This window comes from Eucyclogobius newberryi, unplaced genomic scaffold (assembly GCF_026437365.1).
Source record: "Eucyclogobius newberryi isolate DKJ021-1_F unplaced genomic scaffold, fEucNew1.0.hap1 SCAF_11, whole genome shotgun sequence".
In the NCBI taxonomy this organism is placed as follows: Eukaryota; Metazoa; Chordata; class Actinopteri; order Gobiiformes; family Gobiidae; genus Eucyclogobius; species Eucyclogobius newberryi.
This window is the reverse complement of record NW_027315735.1, coordinates 5719573-5743657: the sequence shown is the minus strand read 5'-3', so window position 1 is coordinate 5743657 and position 24085 is coordinate 5719573. Positions and strand designations below refer to the sequence as shown.

The window sequence follows — 24085 nt, the reverse complement described above, 5'->3', positions numbered from 1 at the left end:
TCTAATTCATTAAAATAACTATCACTTAAAAATACTACAGTTACTAAATTCATCGTTAACATGCAGTACTAAATACCCTCATTTAAATTCATTATTGTCCTTATCCTCTAAAAATCTAAGAACAATATAATTATAGAGAGTCACTAAATTAATTCACGATCTTATCAACAACACAATTTCATTAGAATAAACACAATTCATCCACATCTACTACATCTCCTTTGAACTTAATAGATCTGTATTTACAGCGCATTAAAACAAATACTGACATTGAGAAACAAGCGGATCACACAAACTGCAGTGAGCTATTTTAAAATACTGTTTGTGCAACTTCCTGTTCCCTTCTGCATTTAGACCGTTAATAAAATACTGCAGACTCATCGTTTGTTAACTGTCGCATATAGATCTTCTGTGGGCGGGGTTTTGCTTCCTGCTGCCTTGGACACTCGGACCTGCGAGTAGACTGTTTCCTCTGGGTCTTCTGCATGTTGAACTGTAGCACTGGACTTGTGAGGTGCAGACTTAGAGAACACTAGTTGTCCGTACAAAACAGTCTCTGCTTCTTTGTGCACCTCCTCATGTGTCGCATTTGTCTATAAAATAAGAAACCAAACTGTCACAAACATGTTTTTTTTTTACACAGTGTAGGCTACTACGATATCTCACTTGTTCTTCCTTTGGCGCCCGGCTTTTTGAAGTGAGATACCTGAAAAGTATTTACTATTTATTAAGATATGTAAACACAAAATCTGTTATAAATAGAGCGGACAAAGTAAAAAGGATGTAAGTATTTATTTTACCTTGGAGACTTTTTACTTACTTCACTACATTTGAAAGCAGGTATCTGTACTTTCTTCTACACTACATATTTTAACTGGACTGTAAAGTAAAGTACTTTTCTGTAGGGTTTGATCTTAAATGGGCGTGGTAACATCCTGCCTTAAGATTTGAGTTAATATTTGTTTTGACACAATATATATATAAAAATAACTTTTGACACAATAATAGCTCTCAAAATATGTATGAAATAGTACTTAATCCAGATTTTTTATAGGTACTTCAATATTATTTACCTTTTACTTTAGTAACAAACTTGACTAGATCTTTGGATGGATTGAGCAGCTTTACAAACTTTAACATGTCCGTCAAAGTAGCTTCAATACATGTAAATGGCGTAGACCTGACTAGTTTACCATTAATATTATCACAAAATATGATCTTTTTTTTTTTTATGGATCACGCTGCACTTTGCACTCTGAGATGTGCACTATTCCAGTTCTCATGATAGAGGTCTATAATGACACCATCAATACCTCGTGAGCACAGACACCACCTGTACTGAGGAGGCTGCTTAATGCACACCCTTATCGAGACTTTCTCAGACCCTCACTGAGGCTGTCAGGTGGGAGAGTATATGCTGAGAGCCAACAGTTTTAACAAGCTTTTAGGCAAAAAGACACGGAAACATGGATAACATTGAGTTTGTTCTCACCAAATAAAGACAGCGACGCAGATGAGTGTCAGGAGACCAACACCCGCTCCAACAATGGGTTTCCATGGTAGCGGTGGTTTGTCCTCCGCACCTGTTTACATAAAAATATCAAGTTGCAGAAATGGGTATTGAATTGTTATACTATTGAACTGAAATGTACCGTGTACTTTGATGGCAGGAGAGTTTTGTTCCCCGATTTGATTCTTGGCTTGACAGAAATACTCTCCTTGGGTTGTCTCATTGAGGATGAAGTTGTAGACTTGACCTTCATGAACTCTTTGTTGACCCTGTGAGGAGACCCTGAACCAGCTGAAGCTGTGGACTGGAGGCCAGGCACTGCTGGAGCAGTTCAGGTTTACAGCCTGTCCCACAGGCAGGGAAGTGATAACACTGAGCAACACATTTGTGTTTTTAGGAGAATCTGAGACAAATGTGATTAATGTTTTTGGATGACTTGGGCTGGAAATATAATTGTGATTTTGAATTTAGACATACACATTTCAAGATACAATGAGATTTCAAGAACTGCTTTTTTTGGTACTTCACAATCAAATAGAATTAATTTTGTTCATCATGCCAATTGTAATAATAATACAATTTCTCAGTCTTGAAACATTGTGTACACATTTGACATTATTACATAAATGTCCAAATGTTTTGAGGCTGCACACTTACACTGCACATTCAGAGACACGGCTCCTTCTGCCCTCTTCTGTCCTCCTGTCACAGGATATGCAGCAGAACAGCGCACCTCAAGGCCATGCTGCTTCTCAGATAAGGTCATCTTGTGTTGGATGGAGGTGATGAAGGTCCCATCAGAGTTTTGGGACACGTTCTGTGGAGGCTTTGGTTGGAGGTTCCATGTGAGTTGAGGAGGAGAGTTTGGACAGGGAGTGAGAGCAGAGCAGGTTATAGTCACTGTCTCCTGTTCCCTCTGTGTCCCATCGACCTGCACCTTAGGACTCCAGGGAGACTCTGCACACAACAAACGAGTCAGACTATTCAGATGTTTAAGGAATCTTTCCATTTGAGTTGTGCTTAAAGTTTAACCTGACCAACAGTAATAGAGAAACAACTTTGTTCTCCTTTTTTAATGACTCAAGAATTGTGCAGTGCTGAGAGTAATGATCCTTGATGCTAATAATTAAACATTAAGCTTTGTTTCCTCTGGAGTGAAAGTATAATTGTTTATAATTACATACTATTTAGGACTGAAAATCTAAAGTGTACACAAGATTTACAGTATAAGGGACAAACTCACCCAAAACACCATTTGTGAAAGGAATGGTATAACTAGAGCTAAGTTTTGTAATATTTAAGCTATTGTTACATATACAGTTCATAACTAAGACTCTCAAACATGTTTTTACCATCATTTGACAATTCAGCATGAAAGATATTGAAATAAAATAAATAAAAAGAACAAGTCTCTTACCTCTGACATTTATCTGAAGGGATGATTCACAAAGTCCTGTTGCTTTAAACTTGTGGTTTTCTATTCTGAAGTAATACGTGTCAGAATGACTTGTATTTATATTAGAAAATAGAGTCGTACAATTCTTTTGGTTCAGGTTTCCCACCATTTCCATAGGAGATGTGAGGCTGGTCCTAGCACTGTGGAAAAACATTGGAATGATAGGGTTGCCTAAGTAGGGATATGTTTTACTCCATATTGCTTCAACAGGCTTAGTCAGGTCTAATAGATATTCATATTCAGGAGCCGGTTTGAATGTGCAGGGGATCAGCAAGCACGATCCACTGAGGGCCTCCAGCTTTGGTACAGAGATGAACAGGTTCTGAGCATATGGACATCCTGAAGCACCTGAAACATACATTAATAATTCTCTAAATGCTGTATAAAACACTTGATCTTTTTCCTATTAGTTACAAACGGTAAGAACTCACCTGAACTCAGCAGAAGAATGAGAAATATACGTGTCGGCATTTTCACACACATCGCTGTCACGATACTCATTTTGTCTCTGTATCAGTCAAAATTCATGCTTCAGACTTCGTTCACAATTTGGTTTTGGAGTTTTAACATGTGCATGGGTGGACTTAGCCTAGACTTCCTCTTACACAACTCCTCTCACTCACTTGCTCATTGTGTTGAGGCGTTAACGAATTGGTCTGTAGAACATTCTGGACTTTGAGAGAAAAATCCACACAAATATACTGCAAAACAAAGTATATTTTACATTTTTAATACATTTTAATTGGCCTCTGAGCTGATGAGAGTGGTACAAACTGTTCACTTTTTGGCATTGAACAGAAATGTGCATTTAAATGAGTCCTTTATCATTTGGGCTGATTTGACCTAAAATGCCTGACTAAAATGAGCCCAACTTCAAACTTGAGCTGTTCATGAACACTTTGGAATACAAACAAATGTCTGGACTCTTTGTGAAGCTGACACTGTAGTTTTTTAAGGCTGTAGTCGACTAAAGACATCTGACAAGACAGTGGAGCAAAACTGGCAAAAGTTCAGCTTCTGTGTCATGACCCGACCAAGTATCTGACCCAAACTGAACCATTTTATTTAGACTGAAAAGAGCTTTTTAGTAAAAGGCAGATTTGCAAATCATGATTTACTCCCAAATCTAATAGCTCAAGATGAATCCTTATAGTCTAAATAAACAAATTAGTTGCCTAATCAAAACTTTGGTTGAATAGGCCGACAGCCCTAGTTTTGCCTCTGATTTACTCTATTTATACAGTACGTGGTCACAAGCTCTACAGAGGAACCTCAGACATTTAATCCCACCTTTGGTAAAGATAAGGAGAAGTAAGGCTGGTGTCTGGAGGAAAGGTCTGATGGGTTTTTGGTGTTTCCTATTTTAAAGCGTAAAGACAAGAAAAAACTCAGGTTTAGGGATTTATAGAGGAATATGTGTAAAATGACTTTTTGAATTTTATGCTTCTTTATTTGTGGATTTGCGCTCCAAAGTGACCTTGATTGGAAATAAGTGCGTTATGGCTTTCTTTTCATGTTTAGCAGCCTAGAAGCTGGAAATCTTTTACCAGACGGTGAACAAAAAGACATAACTGAAGCCCACCAGCATCTGTCAGAAGATATTACAAACGTGTCTCTGGATCTAAGTCAGACAGGTTCAAATCGTTGTCTTGATGTTTCTGATAAAAAACTGTAATATTTACGCAACTTGTGTTTTATGTGTAGTTCAAGTTCATATTTCTATTTTACATTTTGTAAAGCTATATAAAGGCTACATAAATCAAAGTTGTCAAAGATGCTTCAAATCAAATTCTTGGTCAAATTTCACATTTATCAAGGAATACACCAGATATTACAATGTACTATGTACTGTATTTAGTCATTTTTGGATTTTTCTTTAACTCAACTTAATAATTAATCTGCACGTTTGATTTAAACACGCTTAAATATTTCTACCACTAATAATTAAGTGATATCCACAAAAACCTTGGAGCATCATTTGGTTTGGAGCGCCCCCTCTCCTCACTGCTCACCTTTACAGTGCAGGTTGAAGCACGGACAAAACCTTCAAGACAAATTTAGGTTTATGTTTTAAAACAAGCCTACACTAAATTTGTAATTTAATGAATAGATTTTTATTATAAAATGGAGGGCACTTTGATTTGTTAATTACCTATAATTGGCATATATAAACCATTTTCATGAATAAGGTTATCAATATATATTATATTAATGTAATTCACTTACAGACATTTTTTAACCCTACAATACAGTTATATATCAATAGAGCAAACATTTTAAACTGGAGAAAATGCAACTGCTTAATCAAATGTCCTTTATTGAGTGAGATTGCACCGTTAATATAATAGACCCATGAGACGCTCGCGCTGGAGTGAAAGTCACACCATAACAGCATTTTATCAAATACAAGCTGTAACTTGTAAAAACAGGCAAAGTTTAAGTTACTTGTTCCTCTTTTCTTTCTTTTTGTGGGCCAGTGGTCACTTAGTTAGCTTTTTAAAGGCTGTCCATTTGAGTAAAGCTGCACTTGTCCACATGCACGTCAAAGCTGTAGCATAATCATGTAATATTAAAAATGCACTGGTCTTATTGAAGTGATGTCTTGATTGAGAACAGGTATCAGTATCAGGCCTGTGTGTGGCAAGAGGAACTGAACTAACTTTTCACACAGGGCCATGTAGGTTTGGATTGTTTCCCCTTAATACCGTATTCTCCTCACAAAAAGGCACACTGGATTATAAAGCGCACCGTCAATAAATGGTCTATTTTGGATAATTGTTCATATATAAATTGCACCGGACTATAAAAGTGTTTTAAGCGAAACAAAACAGACAGATAAGTCAGTCAGTCGAGCTTTATTAAACCGTTCAGTTATAACACGTAAAAAAACACAGTCTGATATCGCTAACAGACACGTTAGCGTATTGACAACAACTCTCAGACTTGCTCACTTATAACACGTAAAGTACAACACAAAACAATCACTTTTTCAGTTAATTTCTCATTCACAAATTCTTCATCTTCAGTGTCGGAGTTTAACAGTTGGGCCGGATGCCGCCGTGTACATCCCGTATCCCCGGATCCATTTCGTCATTATCCGAGTGTCGCCGCTGTAACCTTCTGATGATTCCGGCCTTCGTGAAAGCTCAGACCACAGTTGGGACTGATACTTTAGCCCAGAGTTTAAAGTCTGCGTCATAAGCCTGTCTCTTGTGATAATATAATAGATCCATGGTCTTTTGGCAGGAGCCATCTTGGGGTCCTTAATTCGGGGTCCTTTATGTGTCCGCGTTGTTCCTGACGTATAATGTAGTTTACATTTTCACTGAGCACCGCGAGCGCCGTGTGTAGCGGTGGACTATTGTTCCCAGAATGCTTTGCAAACATGTTAGGATTTCCGGGACTTCCGGAGTAGCATAAACGTGCTTCTAGACGTGAGTCTCTTGTGTCCCGAGTCTTCTTTATACACCGTGTACCACACAAAATCACTTCGAGGTCAGTAAGCACAACCAGAAATAATCCATATATTAAGCGCACTGGATTATAAAGCACACTGACGGTTTTTGAGGAAATTAAAGGCTTTAAGTGCGCCTTATAGTCCGAAAAGAACGGTAAATTGAATATTCATTCTACTTGTCTTTCAGTTTTACAATGACAAACACTTTCATGCTCTATCTGCGTCTGGTTGACATAATCTTGGGATCGGGACAGCAAAATAGAATATTGTGCAATATGTCATGAATTTTGGAAGAACTAAAAAAAAATGTTTTCAAAGAAAGATTCAAATGAAGATGTCATTTGCATATTAATTGATTAAATGTGCCTTTAAAATAACACTTTAATTCAGTAGTTTTTCTGTAGATATCTGAAAAGGGAAAGATGAAGGATCTGGTTTCGAGCCCCAGTTCCTCACGCAGCAGTGCAGTGCTTTATTTACTGAGCTTAATTGCCACATTATGTGTTGTTACAAACCTAGGGGTTCTGTAGGGGTGTCAGCTCCCTGGGCAGTGGGAGTCAGCACCCTCTCCTGGTTGCCAGGTGATTCTCTCCACTGCAGGTCCCTCCTAACACACCTGAGGATGGTTTGGCCTGAGTGGAGCCAGCCTGGATATAATGGAGGCTGGTGAGAGCAGTCTCTCTCTCTCTCTCGCCACGCCCCAAGACTGTTGCTGTGCTGTGTGGCAGCACAGTTTTACTTCTGTTTATTTTTGCACATTTTCATTGCAACAATACATATCACGCTACACTTAGTTAGTTGCCATCTACAGTGATACTTTAGTTTCTTTTGTCAGGGCCTGATTATTATAATAAAAGATACTATCAATTATTGTTAGTGCTGTGTGGACTCCCCTCTTTGTTTGGCTGCCGTTGAGCTAGGTGGTCATAACAGTGTGAGGTACTGTATTAACTTTACAAATCTGCCAAAATAATATTCGGCCATCTTAGAGATTGGCCAAAATGGTGATCAGGCACATTCCACTGTGTTAAGCCATATTATAGAAATGTCGGCCACTTTCCAAAGAAGTCGGCCGGTGAAATGATGGCTTGGAAGAGGCGTGATCATTTGTGCAGATTTCTGCTCTAGTAGATCACATTTGGAGCAAAAAGTAAGGAGGAAATGATCTGCAGGAGTGCATACTTATTTATTTATGTCAGGACAGTCTGGGATCTAGTCCAAGTTCTCATACTAGATCTGCAGATTGAGAATGACATCTTGTTTTTCTTAGATGACCAAATGACTACAACTGAGTATTTTTCTACAATACCAAAACCATTGTGTACATGTGTTTGAATAAAGACAACAAAACCGGATTAAAGATGAATACAGTTTATTTTAAAAGAAACCATAAATTCCACCCTACAGTGCTCTTCCATATCTAAACAGCTGCACGTAGAAATACTGTATATATGTGTATATATAACATTAAATGTATTCACAAAGTCATTGCCATTTTTGTTTTATACATTATTCACTATGAGCTTTCCACATAGTTTCCTTAAAAAGTAACATATAAGAAAGCAAAATGAAAACGAATTGTACATATAATTCCATGTATAATAGTTTAGAGTAGTATTGATATAACAGGACAAGAAAAAGGACGCACTGAGAGATAAACACGGCATCAGAGCATAAGCCCTCACCTGCCTGAAGGATTCCACTCACCGTGTCTGCTGCCAAAGTGACGCTCCAACAGCTTTGAAGAATAAACTCTATCTGACGCCCATAAGTGGTGAACATATACACACTTTCAATGTGCTTCTCCTTGCGGTTTCTCTTTAAAGCAGACTTATTATGTAAATTGACTTGAATGAGCGTTTAATAATGAGTGAACAGTGCTCCCTCATCATGAACGTACTCACAGTTGTATTTCGATTGATTCCTGCCTGTTTTAGTGATCCTGTACTGTCCTGCATTTGAAGCTTGAGTGCTCAGAAAAAGTCTGTTTAAACACACACACCCCCCCCCCCCCCCCCCCTCTCTCCCTCCACTTCTCTGAATTTTTTTGGGATTATTCCAAAAATTAAGACTCCAGATCATACAAGTAAGGTTAAAAAAATTACACATAGCCCTTTTTCAACCACAAAAACAAGTAAATGACAATCTGCTGCTTGTCACGATAAAATGTGAATAACATTGTGGTAATGTGTAAAATGTCTTCTTTAAAGTGGACTTTCTTCCACAGCGTTAACATAGTCTGGTTCTTCTGTCTGTGAAAAGACAAAAGGACAGGTATAAGAGTGTAGAATATATTGTTGGGTGTCACATTACATCAGAACCTTGTAAATTTCAAACGACATCAGAACCTTCAAACGACCTTCAAACAACAATGAACTGAGGTAGCTGTTTGCAGTCATGTCCATCACATCCTGCCAACAACAACTCATCATGTTCACCTTTAAGCTCTTTCAGAATTACCTGTCGCCGCTGCGTCACACGTTTTTTAGCAAAGTAACTGCAACACAAATAACATCATCTTTATCATTGTCATATGTCACCTGGTGAAATGGCTTTATCAAAGACGGTAATGTGTCTCACCACTCAATGAGGAGCAGAGCGCTGAAGAGCACAACAAGCCCACATGTCTTCAGTGTGGTGTAAAGACCAATCCCGATGGATGCCTCTAAAAATTCAAAGGCAAGGCAAGGCAAGTTTATTTGTAGAGCACATTTCATACACAAGGCAATTCAAAGTGCTTCACAGCAGGAAAAATGCATTCAAATCACAAAGAAATTACAGAAACAGAAATACAATAAAATTAACTAAATTAAAAATTATCAATCCAACTGATTTTCTAAACTAATAAAATCACAAACAAAAGAGAAGAATGCAAAGAAAAAATCCTTTCAGTCATATGCGCAGCTAAACAAAACTGTTTTTAGCTTAGATTTGAACATTGTCAGAGTTGAAGCCTGTCTCACATCTTCAGGAAGACTGTTCCAGATTTTAGCTGCATAAAACTGAAACGCAGATTCCCCATGTTTTGTCCTGACTCTGGGCACCAGCAGGAGGCCGGTCCCTGAGGTCCTCAGAGTCCGAGATGGTTCATATGGCACTAACATATCCAAGATGTACTTTGGTGCTAGGCCATGGAGAGACTTGTACACAAGCAGAGCTGCTTTAAAGTCTATTCTCTGAGCCACAGGGAGCCAGTGCAGAGACCTGAGAACAGGACTAATGTGATGGTACTTCCTGGTTCTGGTCAGGACCCGAGCAGCAGCGTTCTGGATGTACTGCAGCTGTTTTACAACTCGTTTGGAGAGACCAGTGAGCAGGCCGTTACAGTAGTCTAATCTACTGGAGACAAACGCATGGATAAGTCTCTCTAAATCTGGTTTTGACACTATATTTTTGATTTTGGCAATGTTTTTTAGATGGTAAAAAGCTGCTGATGTTATTGATTTGACGTGGCTATTAAAGTTCAAGTCTGAGTCCATTATTACCCCCAGATTTCTAATTTGGTTTGTAGGTTTTAGAGCGAGACTCTGGAGGTGACCGCTAACACTTTCTCTTTGTTTCTGTGGGCCAAAAACGATTATTTCAGTCTTGTCTGTGTTCAGCTGGAGAAAGTTGTTTTGCATCCACAAACTGATCTGTTGGATGCAGTGACAGAGTGAATCTACTGGTCCATAGTCACCTGCCGATAGTGAAACATAGATCTGAGTGTCGTCTGCATAATTGTGATAGGACACATTTTCACTGCGTATCAACTGACCTAACGGCAGCAAGTAGAGGTTGAACAGAAGGGGACCCAGGACTGACCCTTGGGGCACTCCACAGGTCAGGGTCATGTGGTCTGAGACACAGCTACCAATTTCAACAAAGTACTTCCTGTCTTCCAGATAGGACCTTAACCAGTTTAGGGCAGTGCCAGTGATGCCCACCCAGTCCTCTAGTCTCTGTAAGAGGATCCCATGATCGACAGTGTCAAAAGCAGCACTCAGATCTAACAGAATTAAGACTGAGGCTTTGCCCGTGTCAGTGTTCAGGCGGATGTCATTTGTCACCTTGACAAGAGCAGTCTCAGTGCTGTGATGAGGTCTAAAACCTGACTGAAAAACATCAAATGAGTTGTTTATTAAGAGGAAATCTGTGAGCTGTTGGTAAACAACCTTTTCAAGGACTTTGCCCAAAAATGGCAGATTAGAGATGGGCCGGTAATGACTCAGTACTGCGGCATCAAGACTGCTCTTCTTTAGGAGAGGCTTTATGACCGCAGTTTTCAAAGACATTGGGAATGTTCCAGATTGAAGCGACATGTTAACTATGTGAGTGAATGGTGCTAACAAACTGTTCAGCACAGACTTTAGAAATCTGGTGGGTAACACATCAAGGCAGCATGTAGATGAACTCAGACTGGTGATGATCTCATGGACAGTTTTGTCAGTTACTGGTGCAAAGTGAGTTAGCTCTAAGTGTCTTGGTGGTTTTAGGGTAATTTTTTGCATTGTGGGATTTATAGCATTTTTAATGCCCTGAACTTTGTCATTAAAGAATAATGCAAACTCATTACACTTGGATGTGGAAATGAGTTCTAACGGCAGCTGAGCTGGAGGGTTTGTTAATCTGTTTACTGTGGCAAACAGGACACGCGAGTTGTTACTGCAGCTTCCAATTATTTCAGAAAAATATCTTTCCCTAGTTCTACATAAGATTAGGTTGTACATGTTCAGCTTTTCTTTGTAAATCTCTTTTTGAACCTGGAGCTTTGACTTGCGCCATTTCCGTTCGGCCCTGCGGCACTCCCTTTTCTGTGCCCTGACCGAATCATAATTTCTCCACGGCGCCTTCTGCTTATTTTTAACCATTTTAGCCTTTATAGGGGCGATGGTGTCCAGAACATTCAAAACACTAGATGTAACAGAGTTCAACAAATCATTTACATTAGAACATGAGACATTTTCAAAGTTTATCATTTCCATAAACAGTGCACCTGTGCCATCACTTATGTGTCTCCTCTGAACAACTGCAGGACCAACCGGAGGTTTGGGAGAAACAGACAGGTCAAAGAAGACACAGAAATGATCAGACAGAGCAACATCGATCACATTAACATTTGAAATATTTACCCCCTTTGTAATTATGAGATCTAGAGTGTGTCCTTTGCTGTGGGTGGGGCCTCTCACATGCTGAGTAAGACTGAAGGTTTCAAGGACAGCATCAAGCTCTTTAGCGTTTCTGTCACAAACATTATCAACATGCACGTTGAAATCACCTGTAATGACCAAACCATCAAAGTCTGTGCATATGACTGAAAGCATCTCAGTAAAATCATCAATAAAACTTTGGCAGTGCTGGGGAGGCTTGTATAAAACAATGAAGAGAATGGATGGAGACCGTTTTAGCTCCATTTTAAAGGATACATACTCAAATGATGAAAACACCCCAAAAGACAACCTGCGGGTAATTATTTCATCTCTAAAGACAGCACAGACTCCACCCCCTTTTTTGTTTTCTCGTGTTTCAGATTCAAACTTAAAGTTGGGTGGAGCAGATTCTATCAGAACTACATTTCCTGTGTTTTTGTCAAGCCATGTTTCAGTTAAAAACATAAAATCAAGATTATAAGAAGAAATAAAATTATTAATTAAGAGAGATTTGTTACATAAGGATCTGACATTTAGCACAGCAAGTTTCAGACTAGTTTCAGTGGGACTGGGCTTTATCTTTTCACAGGGAATATGAATCACATTTCTCAGATTGGGCCTGACTCGCATTTTGTTTTTCCATCTGTGTGATGATGTGACTACAGAAATAGCACTAGGGGGGGCTCTTTTTACATAGGGCCCCGGGTTGGTTTGATTTTTAATGTGACAATAAGTCCCGGCAACGCTGAGACCCAGTGCATCCTAGCTATGGGAGATACCAGGTAAAAGGCGAGGTTGGATGGGTGGTGGGGCTTTTGTAGCCAAGGAGCGTTTGGGACTGGGTGAGGGGGGGATGGGTGGTGGGGCTTTTGTTGGTGTAGTCGGCATAGCCCTTGCTATATTGGGCGTGAGTGGAGCCATCTTAATGCCTGATTTGATCAGACTTTCAAAATGGCTGGGAAGGCCCATGGGTGAGAGTGGAGATGAGAAGGAGAATGATGAATCTTTAGTGGGAGTAGATGTTGCAGGGGGAACCCAGGGCTGGTGTGAAGGCAGGGGCGATGACAGGGATGTTGTTGGGCTTGTCACAGATGGGTCCAAGGCCTTTGAAGATTGTTCCTTTGCTGGAGGCGGTGGAGGTGAATGTGGAGCAGCTGGAGCTGAATCCTTTGCTGGTGGTGGTGGAGCAGCTGCTGATGAATCCTTTGGTGGAGGCTGAGGTTGTGGTGCTTTTGATGTTGAAACATTGGCTCGGTCTCTGGCTGAGGGAGCAGGAATTCTTCTCTCATTCCTCTCTTCTCTAACTATCTGCTCAGGACCCTGTCCAGGCCCAGTCCAATGCCTCAGAGCGTGGAGCAGGTTCTCTGTCAGCACCCTCACTCCACCTCTGCATAGGTGGGGGCCATTTATCTTAAACAGGTCCTCTCGTTTCCAGAATAGATAGAAGTTCTCAATGTAGTGTATTCCTTTCGGGGAGCACTCTTTGGACAGCCATGTGTTCAGCTGAAGAAGCCGGCTAAACTTGTTTATCCTCCTGTCGATGTTTGGAAGAGGTCCACTTATGAAAGTTTTGATTTCCATTTTATCAAGCACGTCGAATAACTTCAAGAAGTCTTTTTTCAAAACTTCAGTCTGTTCCCGCCGCATGTCCACTGCACCCACGTGCACAATCAGCTGTTTAGCTCCTCCATGCTTAGCCATAATATTTGGAAGGAGTGACGTTATCTCAGAAACAGTGGCGCTTGGAAAAGAATGTGTGTTTATCTTTTCATGCGTCATGTGACTTATCGCGCCGTCCCCAACTCAAACAATCTTGACCTTGGCTCCTGGCACAGATCCTCCTCGCTGTATTTTGGCCACGTCATCTTTCCTTTTTTCATTTAATTCCATCTCTGAAAGTGGTAAAAATCTGCTGGTGAGCTGTATTTTAGGTGACTTCACGTTATCTTTGTATCGTTTAGGCTTTGCTCCAAGTTTGTTCCAAGAAACAGCCTGGTCTTTCTGGTTTTTAGACAGTTTTGGAAACGACACAGAGTCACTGCGGTTTAGGTTGAAAGTAGCAGTTTTTCTTGTAAAAAGTGTGCTCTTCTTACCGTCGATTGACACAGGAATGGTATCGTGAAGAACTTTTTCAGATTCCAAAACAAATATCCGTGTTTTCAGCTCATTAATTTCTTGTTGATATTTCCGACAGCGTTCACAGTCTTTCTCACTTCTTCTCCCGGACATGTCGCTGGCGTCAGATATGTCGTTAAAACTGGAAAAATGTTCTTAAAATCCTTGGTTTACTTGAAAAAGTCTAAAGCAAAAATGTTTGGAAGACAAAAACTGATTAAAAAGCAAAATAAATAAGGAAAGCAGCGATAGCAAGCGGAGCGAGCAAAAAAGCGTGTGCACTCTTCGGAAGCAGGAAGCAGAGGCTTATACAATGAGATCTAGGAAATAATGAAATTTGACACAGTTTGGAATATTTGCCATGTGTGTTATAAAAATGCCTTTGTTCTAAATGTATGCAAATAATCACCATTTATATTGTTTTCTTTAACCTTGAAGGTCCCAACACTATCATTAGACAAGATTGCTTCCATATGATTCTCACAAATTCCTGCTTCTACAATACACTTCATGAAGTAAGAGTACTTTCCTGAACTTGACGGGGAAAAAGTCACAGCGCCTTTTAAGAACACATTCTGCATTATTGTTTCGTTATCAGCCTTTAAACATGACACAGTGATTCTGTGTCAGTGCATCATGGGGCACCTGCTGAATTTAGGAGACGCACTGGCAAGTGGAGGATAGATCCTCTGAGGTTTCCTCTTGATGCGTCGCCCTTCTGCAGTGCCACAAACACCTGTCTCCTCTCGTTCTCCTCAGACACAGCTTTACCCACTGCTAGTGACGGGTCATTTGAAACCGAGGCTTGTACTGAGTAAAATGGGGTGTGTCAAATGAAGCCCTGCCACGAGGCTTGTGTTCGTTTGCTAAAAAACACGTGATCTGTAAAAGCGAGGCTTCACTTTTGTCACTGGTCATGTGACTAGTTCAGTATAGTGTCACTTTCAAATAAAAGCGCACAATGCTCGCGGCGCGTCGTAGGTTAGTAGTTTTGCAAGTCAGTGTCAGATAGTGGTAAAGAGATAGAATAACAGTTCAGTTTAGTATTTCAGGTTTATTACTTTAATATAGAGCAACGGTTTGTCTCATAAACCGGGGCAGGGTCTGGGAAAGCTCAAAATGAATCATTTGTTTTGGTTGGAGATGGTTTGACGTTAAAACGTTTCTCAATTAAAATAAAGTTTAATTTCCCTTATCACAATGTTGTGGTCAATGAAATAATAGTTAAATACTGATATGAAAACGGCTACTATAGATGTCTGTGTGACTGACTGGTGTTGCATCTTGGGAGCAGGAGAATGTGATGTTGTACCATGTGACATCTGTTGTTGTGGAAAAATAATGCATCATAGATGATTTATATTTTGTGTATTGGTATTATTTCTTAATAAAATGGATTATTACTTGGTTTGTGACACTACTATCTTACATGTATTACTTTTTTGACAACAAGTTGGCGCAATTTGGAAGTGGAGCAAATGAAACCCCTTTTGAGGCGTGGACTAGTTATTTCTTATTTAAAACCTCCATTACTTAGAAATAGGAGGAATGATAGATAAATAATCTGATGTTACCCGCAGCATTCTTGGCTTGACAGAAATACTCTCCTTGGGTTGTCTCATTGAGGATGAAGCTGTAGACTTGACCTTCATGAACTCTTTGTTGACCCTGAACCAGCTGAAGCTGTGGACTGGAGGCCAGGAGAATCTGAGACAAATGTGATCTCCATTGAATCTCATTTGGATCCATACAACACATTGCTGTCTCTCGGTGTCAGAGAAGGGGCAAAAGGCCATTGCAAAGTCCAGGAAGAGCTGACTCACCCACTGACCAGAAGTAAGTTTAAAACTTAGCTTTTGTCGAGTTTAGCAAGTTATATATATGAATTCATTAATTACAATTAATCACACAATGAAATAACTACAATTTCAGGATTCTTACTTTTTCATTAATCTAGATATAGTTCTATGAATCATGTGTCTGTAATTGTGTCCTTAATAACATTAAAACTAATGAAATAATGAATGTTTGACTACTTTTTAGCTCATTTTATTCATAGTCGTGGTTGGCCAGTTTTGTTTTGGTGCCCCCTGGAGGTGACCAACACAACGGAATTGTTAACCATTGACCACTTTTGGATCATAGATTGCACTTTTTAAAAATGCTTTCTTTAAAAGGTGCAATCTATAATATTCAGAGCTGGTTCACCAAATCAAATATCAACTGTGAGTATTTGTAATCAATCTTGACGACGTTACCAAAAATACGCTAAAAAGGCATCAAATTACTTGAAATGTGGTTTGATATTATTTCGATTTATTTGATATAAATTTCTTGGCTACACTATTCTGGCACCACTGATTTTGCTCCATGTAAGTCCATGTATCATTTGTTCAAATGATTTTCATTTTAGATTCAAAAACAGAAAAACATATTTGAATGTTTTGTTTATTTTCAAGTCATTTTTTTTGCAGCATAAGACGCAAACATCCAAACACACACTACAGCTCTTTATCCACTACTCCAACAATGTAACTTTGTGATGCACCAGAATGTTTTAGACTGTGTGTTGTGATCTGTTTCTGTTTAGAAGAGCACAATAAAACTGCCCTATACTCCCCTCTGGTGGTTTCTCCAGCTGTTTCTCTATACAGGTGTCAGCTAGTGTGTATATTAGATTAGATCGTTTCTTTTAAAAAATACTGTACACATTTTTGTTCTCTTGTTTTTTTATGGTAATTCTTCTTAATACTGCATCTTGTGTGTCTTGTTGTGTGAAATTCTTGACGCCTGAACTCATAGAGCTCTTTTCCCAAACCGCATGTTGTCGTGGGCTGACTTCCACTCAGACTTCCCTTGTTCATTTGATGACCAGACTGTCTCATGCTGATGATTTCAACGATAAAAACATTGCAGTTGGTGGGAGCTAAAAGTGTGTCATGCTAAGTTATGTGGAGAAAAGGCGTGGATTTACGTCAAATTCAGTTCAACAAAACTTTCTTTGTCATGTCGCTTACAGTGAATCAGACTTAATGGACATTCACATATGCAGCTATGATTCTCTAGAGATACAGGAGATCAGACACAGAAGCAGCATATTGACCTCTGAGTCACCAACAAGATTTACATGTCTAGCACGTTAACACGATTATGGGCATTTTGCTTTATATTGAATGTTTTCTTACTTAAATTAAAAAATACATTTGGAAAACCCAAAAACACTGAGTGAAAGCTTGCATTTTCATAAACCTGACTTTTACTAGGTCTGGAGGAGCCTCCTGCTTGTTCCCATGGTTCCTTTGGCTTCAAGTTTACACAGTATGGCAGTATAAAATGTATTCATCTCCATGCTAGGTATGGGTTTTTTATCTCCATGTTACAGAGTATGGGTTTACTTAAAGGCACAATGGACGATTTTTCAGCGATTTGAGAACGCAGGCGGAAGTGCGCATGCGTCTCCCGTAGATTTCCGTCTTCTTCTGAGTCAGCTCGAACAGTCTTTCTCATTTCTTCATTTTGTCCCGTACACTGAGGGAACTATATATTATGATAGATCAATGCGCTTAGACACGCGGAAACGTGGGACGACCCGCACGCGGCTGCAGGTGAGCGGTAGGTGCTTTTTATGATTGATAAGTGGCAGGACTAATCGGCAGTCCACGCCACGAGGAAATAAGACTCAGATTTGGGCCAAAAAAATCGTCCATTCCACCTTTAATATTTTCATGGAATCATTCAGGTGACACAAGTGCCACTTACAGTAAGTTACACGGTGTTGTTTTAAATTGCTTTAAATTACTTTTGACACTATATGTTATTTAGTAGTTTTAAAAAAAAAAAAAAATTATTAATCAATTAAAATATTATGTCTAGGGCTTTTGTTTCATTCACAAACATTGGCACAGAAACCCTGAACATTTTCCACTTTCGGGTTCTTGATTCAAACCTGCCCTGGTCAAGGTTTAGTTCTGGGGTTTAGTCCCAATTTTGGAATATATTGAGGAATTATCAAGAATATTTTAAAGGTTTGTGTGTAATGCTGCCCTGGATGTGATCAAGATTGGTTTAGAAAGGCAATCACTAACAATTTGCACACTCTTCAAAAGCAGAACACCTTTGCACACATTTGCAAAAAAACACGGCCAAAGACACTAGAAAATGTAAAGCTGTACCTGTTTTTTTAATGTAAACAACATGAAAAACTAGAACCAGTTCATTTTAGACTCTTTAAAGTGGTCCACGTGTATAACTTACTTGATGCATTCACAACATTTGAACATATTCACCATAATGAGTTAAAAAGCACTTTTCACAACTCTGAGGCCGGAGCGAGTTTCGCCACGACACTAGCTAACAAACATTAGCATGCTAACGGCGCACTTCCTGCTTCTCGAAGAATAAAACGCTATATAATTAGACACAGAGAAAGCGCTGTGATCGCATTCTCACCTGACTAGATGCTTTTACAATATAACTATGCCGGGGCAAAACAGATTTGACTTTATTACAATATTTAAAAATATCAGGTACAGGCTATTTAACCCTAGAGACAAGATGGATCCTTTTTTGTGACCTCACGGAAAACACACCCTCAGAAGCGCTCCTCACATGTTGGCGTGTCAATGTCTCTGTCATTGTTCTGCCACAGGCCAAATGAGAGGTCACTTCCAATCACTCTCCGGCTCAAGAGCTGACTGGAAATAGAAGGTAACCGGATAATCTGATAATTACGCGACTATCAGCCATCTTGGATTACGCTAGCAAATCAGGGCATAAACTAGCATGGCATAGCGGTCTGCAAGCATCTCAAGTTCTTACTGTGAACAACTAGATCAGATGGTGTCCGGTATCCTTTGCGTCGCCTTTTGCCACTCTCAGGCCTGTAGTGAGTAAATAAACCTGAGTGTGAATAATTGAGATGTGTCGTCACGTTTCGACAGGTGTTTCCCTCTTCCTTTTGAATTAGCGCAGTGACCTACTCGTGTTTACTAGTCCTAACACTGGATAGCCTAAAATAGCACGCTTGTTTACCAGTGGCAGATAAAGTACGCCGATAGTTCATGGAAAGAGGACTTGTTGTTGAATAATTAATCCGTCACATGTTGGCAAATATGTCAGGGTGGAATTGAGATGAAAATGACAGTTGCGCTTTATTTTTCCAGGAATAATAATCGCTTGTGTCAATTTGAGTGGTTGTATATTATTTAATATGCAATTTAGCAAAAAAAACACCACCTAGACTATAATGTGCCCAGGATCATATAAAAATAGCACTGTTAATAAAGAAGAAGCTGTAGTTTCACAATTAAAGTATGTTTCATTTGAAATTCATTTACATTGACCATAGTTGTTTTACATCGAATTCGAGTTTAGATTGGGCCTGAAAAAATCAGTTTGAACCTGGAGTTTTAAATGCAGAAAAAGCACATTCTGCTTCTCCCTTGTTCTTTTCTTCAGTTCTTTCAGGGAGGGCATCAGCGGCACTCTCGTTCTCTCCTTCGCTCATCGCCTCATGTATCAACCTCACAGAATAGACTGCCATACATGATCATCAACATTTTTTCAGCTTGCAAACTACTTTGTTAGATCTGCCAGTATTATAAGGGGTGTTGGGGTTCTGACAAACCTTTTTCTGAATTAGCGCAGTGACCTAATGAATACGTTGTGAAGTACAAGACACAAGATACGGGTAAATAGTTACATGTAGAGATTTCACCTCAATTTCTTTTTTGCCATTTTTCTCTTACCAAGCCCTACTCCTCTGTTCTGCTGATTATTCTCTCTTCTACTGTAGCCTACGCCATCTTCATGGATCTATTCAAATATCAAATAGCCCATTGGAACTGCAGCACAAAAAGCTTTTTTCCCCAAAGAGCAATGTAAAAACAAAGTGCTGGTGTTCAGCTGACAGGAACCTACAGCTCAAACAAAGGTCAGATTTTGTGGCAACTTTCATGTCATGAACTTTTTTCTGGTTCATAATATTTAGCGAGTCTCACTTGGCGCTACTTCTGGGCTACACAACCACCGGATGAAAAAACTGATAATAAAGCAGAAGTAGTTTCTTGTACGCTAGCTTCCACTCCTCACAGCACCACAGACTTAGAATTACTAATCCTTCTGTCCTTCGAATTCCTGAGACTGACCTCATGATTAAAAGGTATCTCTCAGATACAATTTAGATTTGATCTTTTTAAAAGCTCTGCCACTGGACCTGGAGCCAGGCCTTCACCATGGATAGAAGCGTCCCAAAGTTCTCCAGAGCAAACGTCTGGTGGGTCTAGACCAGTCGAAACGTGGCTCCATACGTTTAGTGGAAGCTGGTGGGATTTGTTTTGTTTTAGACAAAACAATATATAAAAAGCTGTGGAGCAACCAGACAAACTGCTGTTCAATACATTTATATTTATATTTTCACAATATAGTGTCAGTGTATTTTTGAATGAACACTATGTTTAGTAATGAGCATCTTAAAATCTCCATTGGTTTCTCTATTGGATAACAAGATCCCGATCTCTGTTAATCGCAAACGCTGTCAACAGCCCCTGGAGACGCTGCATTCTAATTGGTGCAATTTAGTTGAAAACAGAAGTGATGAATGTGCTTAGAGCGCAGTGACGGTAACCAACGGCAGTCATTAGAAAAGGGCGGATTCTTGTTCAAGTCAGTGTTATTATGGGACTAAACCACAGCCTGTCATTACTGGAAATAATTATACTGAGAGAATCTGAGCGCACAGTTGTGAAACATCAAACTGTGAAAGGTATCTATGGAAAACAGAGAGGAATGGGCAGTGGTTAGTGACGGAACAAGCTAACGTTCATCCTTTCTGTTCAAATTAAATATATTGGGCTTTTTTAGTTCCTGTAAGCAACCCATCTTTCAATCATGTGAGATTTTAGTTAAAGTGGACTTATGCATTCCTGTAGCTTTAATTGCCCTCTGCTTTTGGTCACCTTGCCATTATTATGTCATGTTTTCAAATCTTTTAAATACATCTACTTTGGAAAACACACTCAAAAACAATACCTCCATTTCCAAACACAATATTTAGGCATTTGAGCGCCCTTTGCTGAAATGAAAAAATAAATAAATACAGTAATTAGGCAACGTGACTGATGTGCTAATAGTATGGATAGTAGCATAGCAAAACAATGAAATATAAGCAAGCAAGTGACAGAAGAACCAAAACCTGCATGAGTCAGGTCATTGTGCTGCTGAATGCATCTTTTTGGGATTCAAATTCCATTACAACTAATTGAACCCTAATTGAACCAGGTCAATCTAAGAACAGTGGGCATTTCAGGTTCCTAGACGTTCTGGGATGTGATAAAACAAGCCAAAGCATGTTGATATAAGTATTAACCCAAAGACTTTTGTCCTGAACTGAACTCAATGGTGAGGAATGCAGTAATCCGTCTGTACTGGCATACACTCAAAGACTTGAGCAGGCCACTGGAGAACTTAACAGTAAGATGGTCCATGCAATAGTGTTGAAATCAGAGTTGGTTTGACAAAGGTAGAATTAAAGTAATTCTGTACAACATAAAACCGGTTTGTTTAGTGTTGTCTGCTTGAGTCCAGGGTTTACACAAAGCTGTGCAGTACAAAGAACCGAGCGAGTAATGGCAGGTCTGAGGCTGGACGTTCTCACGAACATTCTGCACCAGTGAGCCGCAGCTGCACATGCACAAATATGAGCAAGAGGAAGCTTAAATTTTAGAGTGTAGTGTTGGAAAACTGCCCTTCTTTAATATGGAAATGTACAGTGACCAACACGCTGTTGACCTGATGCTCCATGTTTTAAAAAGATAAGCAAACATGACAAAAGCAAAAGCTTAGGCACAGGCTGTAGCGTACCTCCACCTGCTCTCACTCAGGACAGCAGCTTCAGGAATTAGTGCATAGTGCCTGCAGTATTTTTTAGGCCGTGGCTGCAGAGCCGCGGCGCAGTCAAATGGCCCAGCAGTTTCAGGAACCGCAGCACTGCCATATAGCCTCATGGCTAACCTTAACCCTAACCCTAACCCTAACCTTAACCTTAACCCTAACCCGGCGCGGTCTAAAATGGCGCGGTCAAATAGCGCAGCAGTTTCAGGAGCCGCGGCACAAAATAACATGGCAGTTTCGGCCGTGCGCCGCGGCTCTGTAGACACTCCCTATTTTTTATATCTCTTTATGTATTTTAGATGCATTTTTAAACTTTCTTTGAAATGTTTGAAACAAACTTTTTAAGTTATGAACCAGCAGATGAAGCTTAGAATGGTGGAAGAGTAACAGAAGGGTTAAAGTGAACACATTTTGAAGTTGGAACAGGAGTTGTGCTCTGTTAATATATAAATGCACAAATACTCACATTTCACCTCTTTCTAATGGGTTTATTGGGTTCATTATTTGATTAACTTTTAAGGTGGGTAAACATTCTACCTTTGTGCCTGTGGCCTCTAAAGTCGTGACACCAAACCTGTGAAGACTTGAGCTGTCCCTACATGTCTGGGACACATGTCTGCCTGTTAACCAGCCGAGCCTTCATTATGTAAGATTGGCCTTTCCACCTGCACCTCCCTAAGGTTAGGGAATTCATCATATTTACCCAAATAACAGTTAGGTTTTAAGGTTAGTACATAAAGATTGTATAATGCACGCTTACCGAAACTAAAGTTTAAAGAACACAAACAACAAAAAGAAATTGTCGATTTAGTTGTACCACAAACAGACCAGCGACTGTTGTCTCTGAAGTTTAACACAGACTTTCTGTTGTAATGCCAGGATTAGAATAAAACATGCTATGACACAACATGCTAATACAGTAACAGCCTGAAGGTCATGCATTCACGCCCCCTAATGTTCAGAGAGGACGCACAAATGATAACAAGCCTTTCTTTGCTGTTTTTATCTTGTTTTTGTCTGTGGAGCTCCTCTAGCGGAATTCCATGTGACGCAACACTAGAATTACTTTCAGTTACCGTATGAATTAAAGAATAAATGACTGGAATCTCACACAGTACCTTCATTCATTGTTGATGGTGTTGGCAGGTCTTGTGCTCTGTGTGGTGTGACAGTTGCGCTCACACTGGTCAGACATGAATAAGTAACTGTCCAGTTACTGTCCATTAGACCTGGGCAATCAGACAGTCTTGAAAATCTCAAAACATGGGATTAATTCATCTTCTCTGCAGTATTGATACATCATTTGTAGGGCTCTCATAAGCACCAGGTACATTATGTGTGTCACTTCCAGCAGGCAATTTATTGGATGGACCTTTGGACAGTATTCCACATTTTATAGTTTTAAATGTGGTATGTGGTAATAAAACTAGAGTACTGAAATTATCAAATGAATCAATGTTTATTGACTTTGGGAAGCTCTTGACTTCCAACCTAAAGAATTCCCAAGGTGTAACAAAACTTTTAATGCTCAGGAGATGGCCTGAGCATGTCGATAATTCAAATAAGTAAATTAAACAAAACAAATTAGGCAACAACATTATAACAGGACTGGAAGCTCAAAGAAGTCAACCTAGCAAAAGACTGGATATTTCAAACTATACAAATACCTTTTTTTGTTTTGTTTTAGCTGAACAAAGTGAATTCCAATACGTCCAATACCACATTGGGCACAACACTTTCTTCCCAATCCAAATACTTAAAAAGACAATATGCCTTTTTATGGTAAAAATGTGTTGAAAATACAATTGGGCAAGTTTACAGTTTAGAGGGATGGATGGGGCCAGACTAAACAGTGTTGAGCAGAGGTTTATGGGCGGTGAGAGAGTTTCACAAGTGGACTTCAGGGCTGCAGACTGACAGACTGAGACGCAGTTCACAGGCCAGTGCAGTGGCTTTAGGAGGGGGGAGGTCTGCAGGTGTCAAATCAAATCAAATCAATTTATTTTTGTAAGGCCCAAAATCACAACAACAGTTGCCTCTGAGGGCCACAGGGAGAAATGAATCAACAATGTCTGTGGTGGCGAGGGAGTCAGACAATGTCTGTGGTGGCGAGGGACGATGTCCCAGGGTCCTCTGTCCTTAGACTCTCCTTCTCGGCCAGAAAAAACTACAAAAAAACCTCTTTGGGAAAAAAGCGTAGAAACCTGGAGGAGTTCCAGTGAAGGAGAGATCCGACTCTCACAGACGGACAGACGGACACGAGGGAGACTGGAGCTGGACCCACTCTTCAGGCAGATGAGGGACCGTCTGAGGCGAACTGGACCCACTCTTCAAGCAGATGAGGGACCGACTGAGGCGAACTGGACCCACTCTTCAAGCAGATGAGGGACCGACTGAGGCGAACTGGACCCACTCTTCAAGCAGATGAGGGACCGACTGAGGCGAACTGGACCCACTCTTCAGGCAGATGAGGGACCGACTGAGTCGAGCTGGACCCACTCTTCAGGCAGATGAGGGACCGTCGGAGG

General features: G+C 39.9%; 1 protein-coding gene across 1 annotated transcript; it reads right to left on the bottom strand.

Moving 5' to 3' along the window:
- Nucleotides 1–200: 200 nt before the first annotated feature.
- LOC140347613 (B-cell receptor CD22-like) lies at nt 201–3437 on the bottom strand. The gene is made up of 7 exons (XM_072434152.1): nt 3398–3437; nt 2928–3314; nt 2168–2467; nt 1653–1913; nt 1493–1583; nt 667–706; nt 201–593 (listed from the first exon to the last, which is right to left on the bottom strand). Exons 1-7 carry the CDS (start codon nt 3435–3437, stop codon nt 378–380), a joined length of 1335 nt encoding a protein of 444 aa, XP_072290253.1. The 3' UTR covers nt 201–377.
- Nucleotides 3438–24085: the final 20648 nt, after the last annotated feature.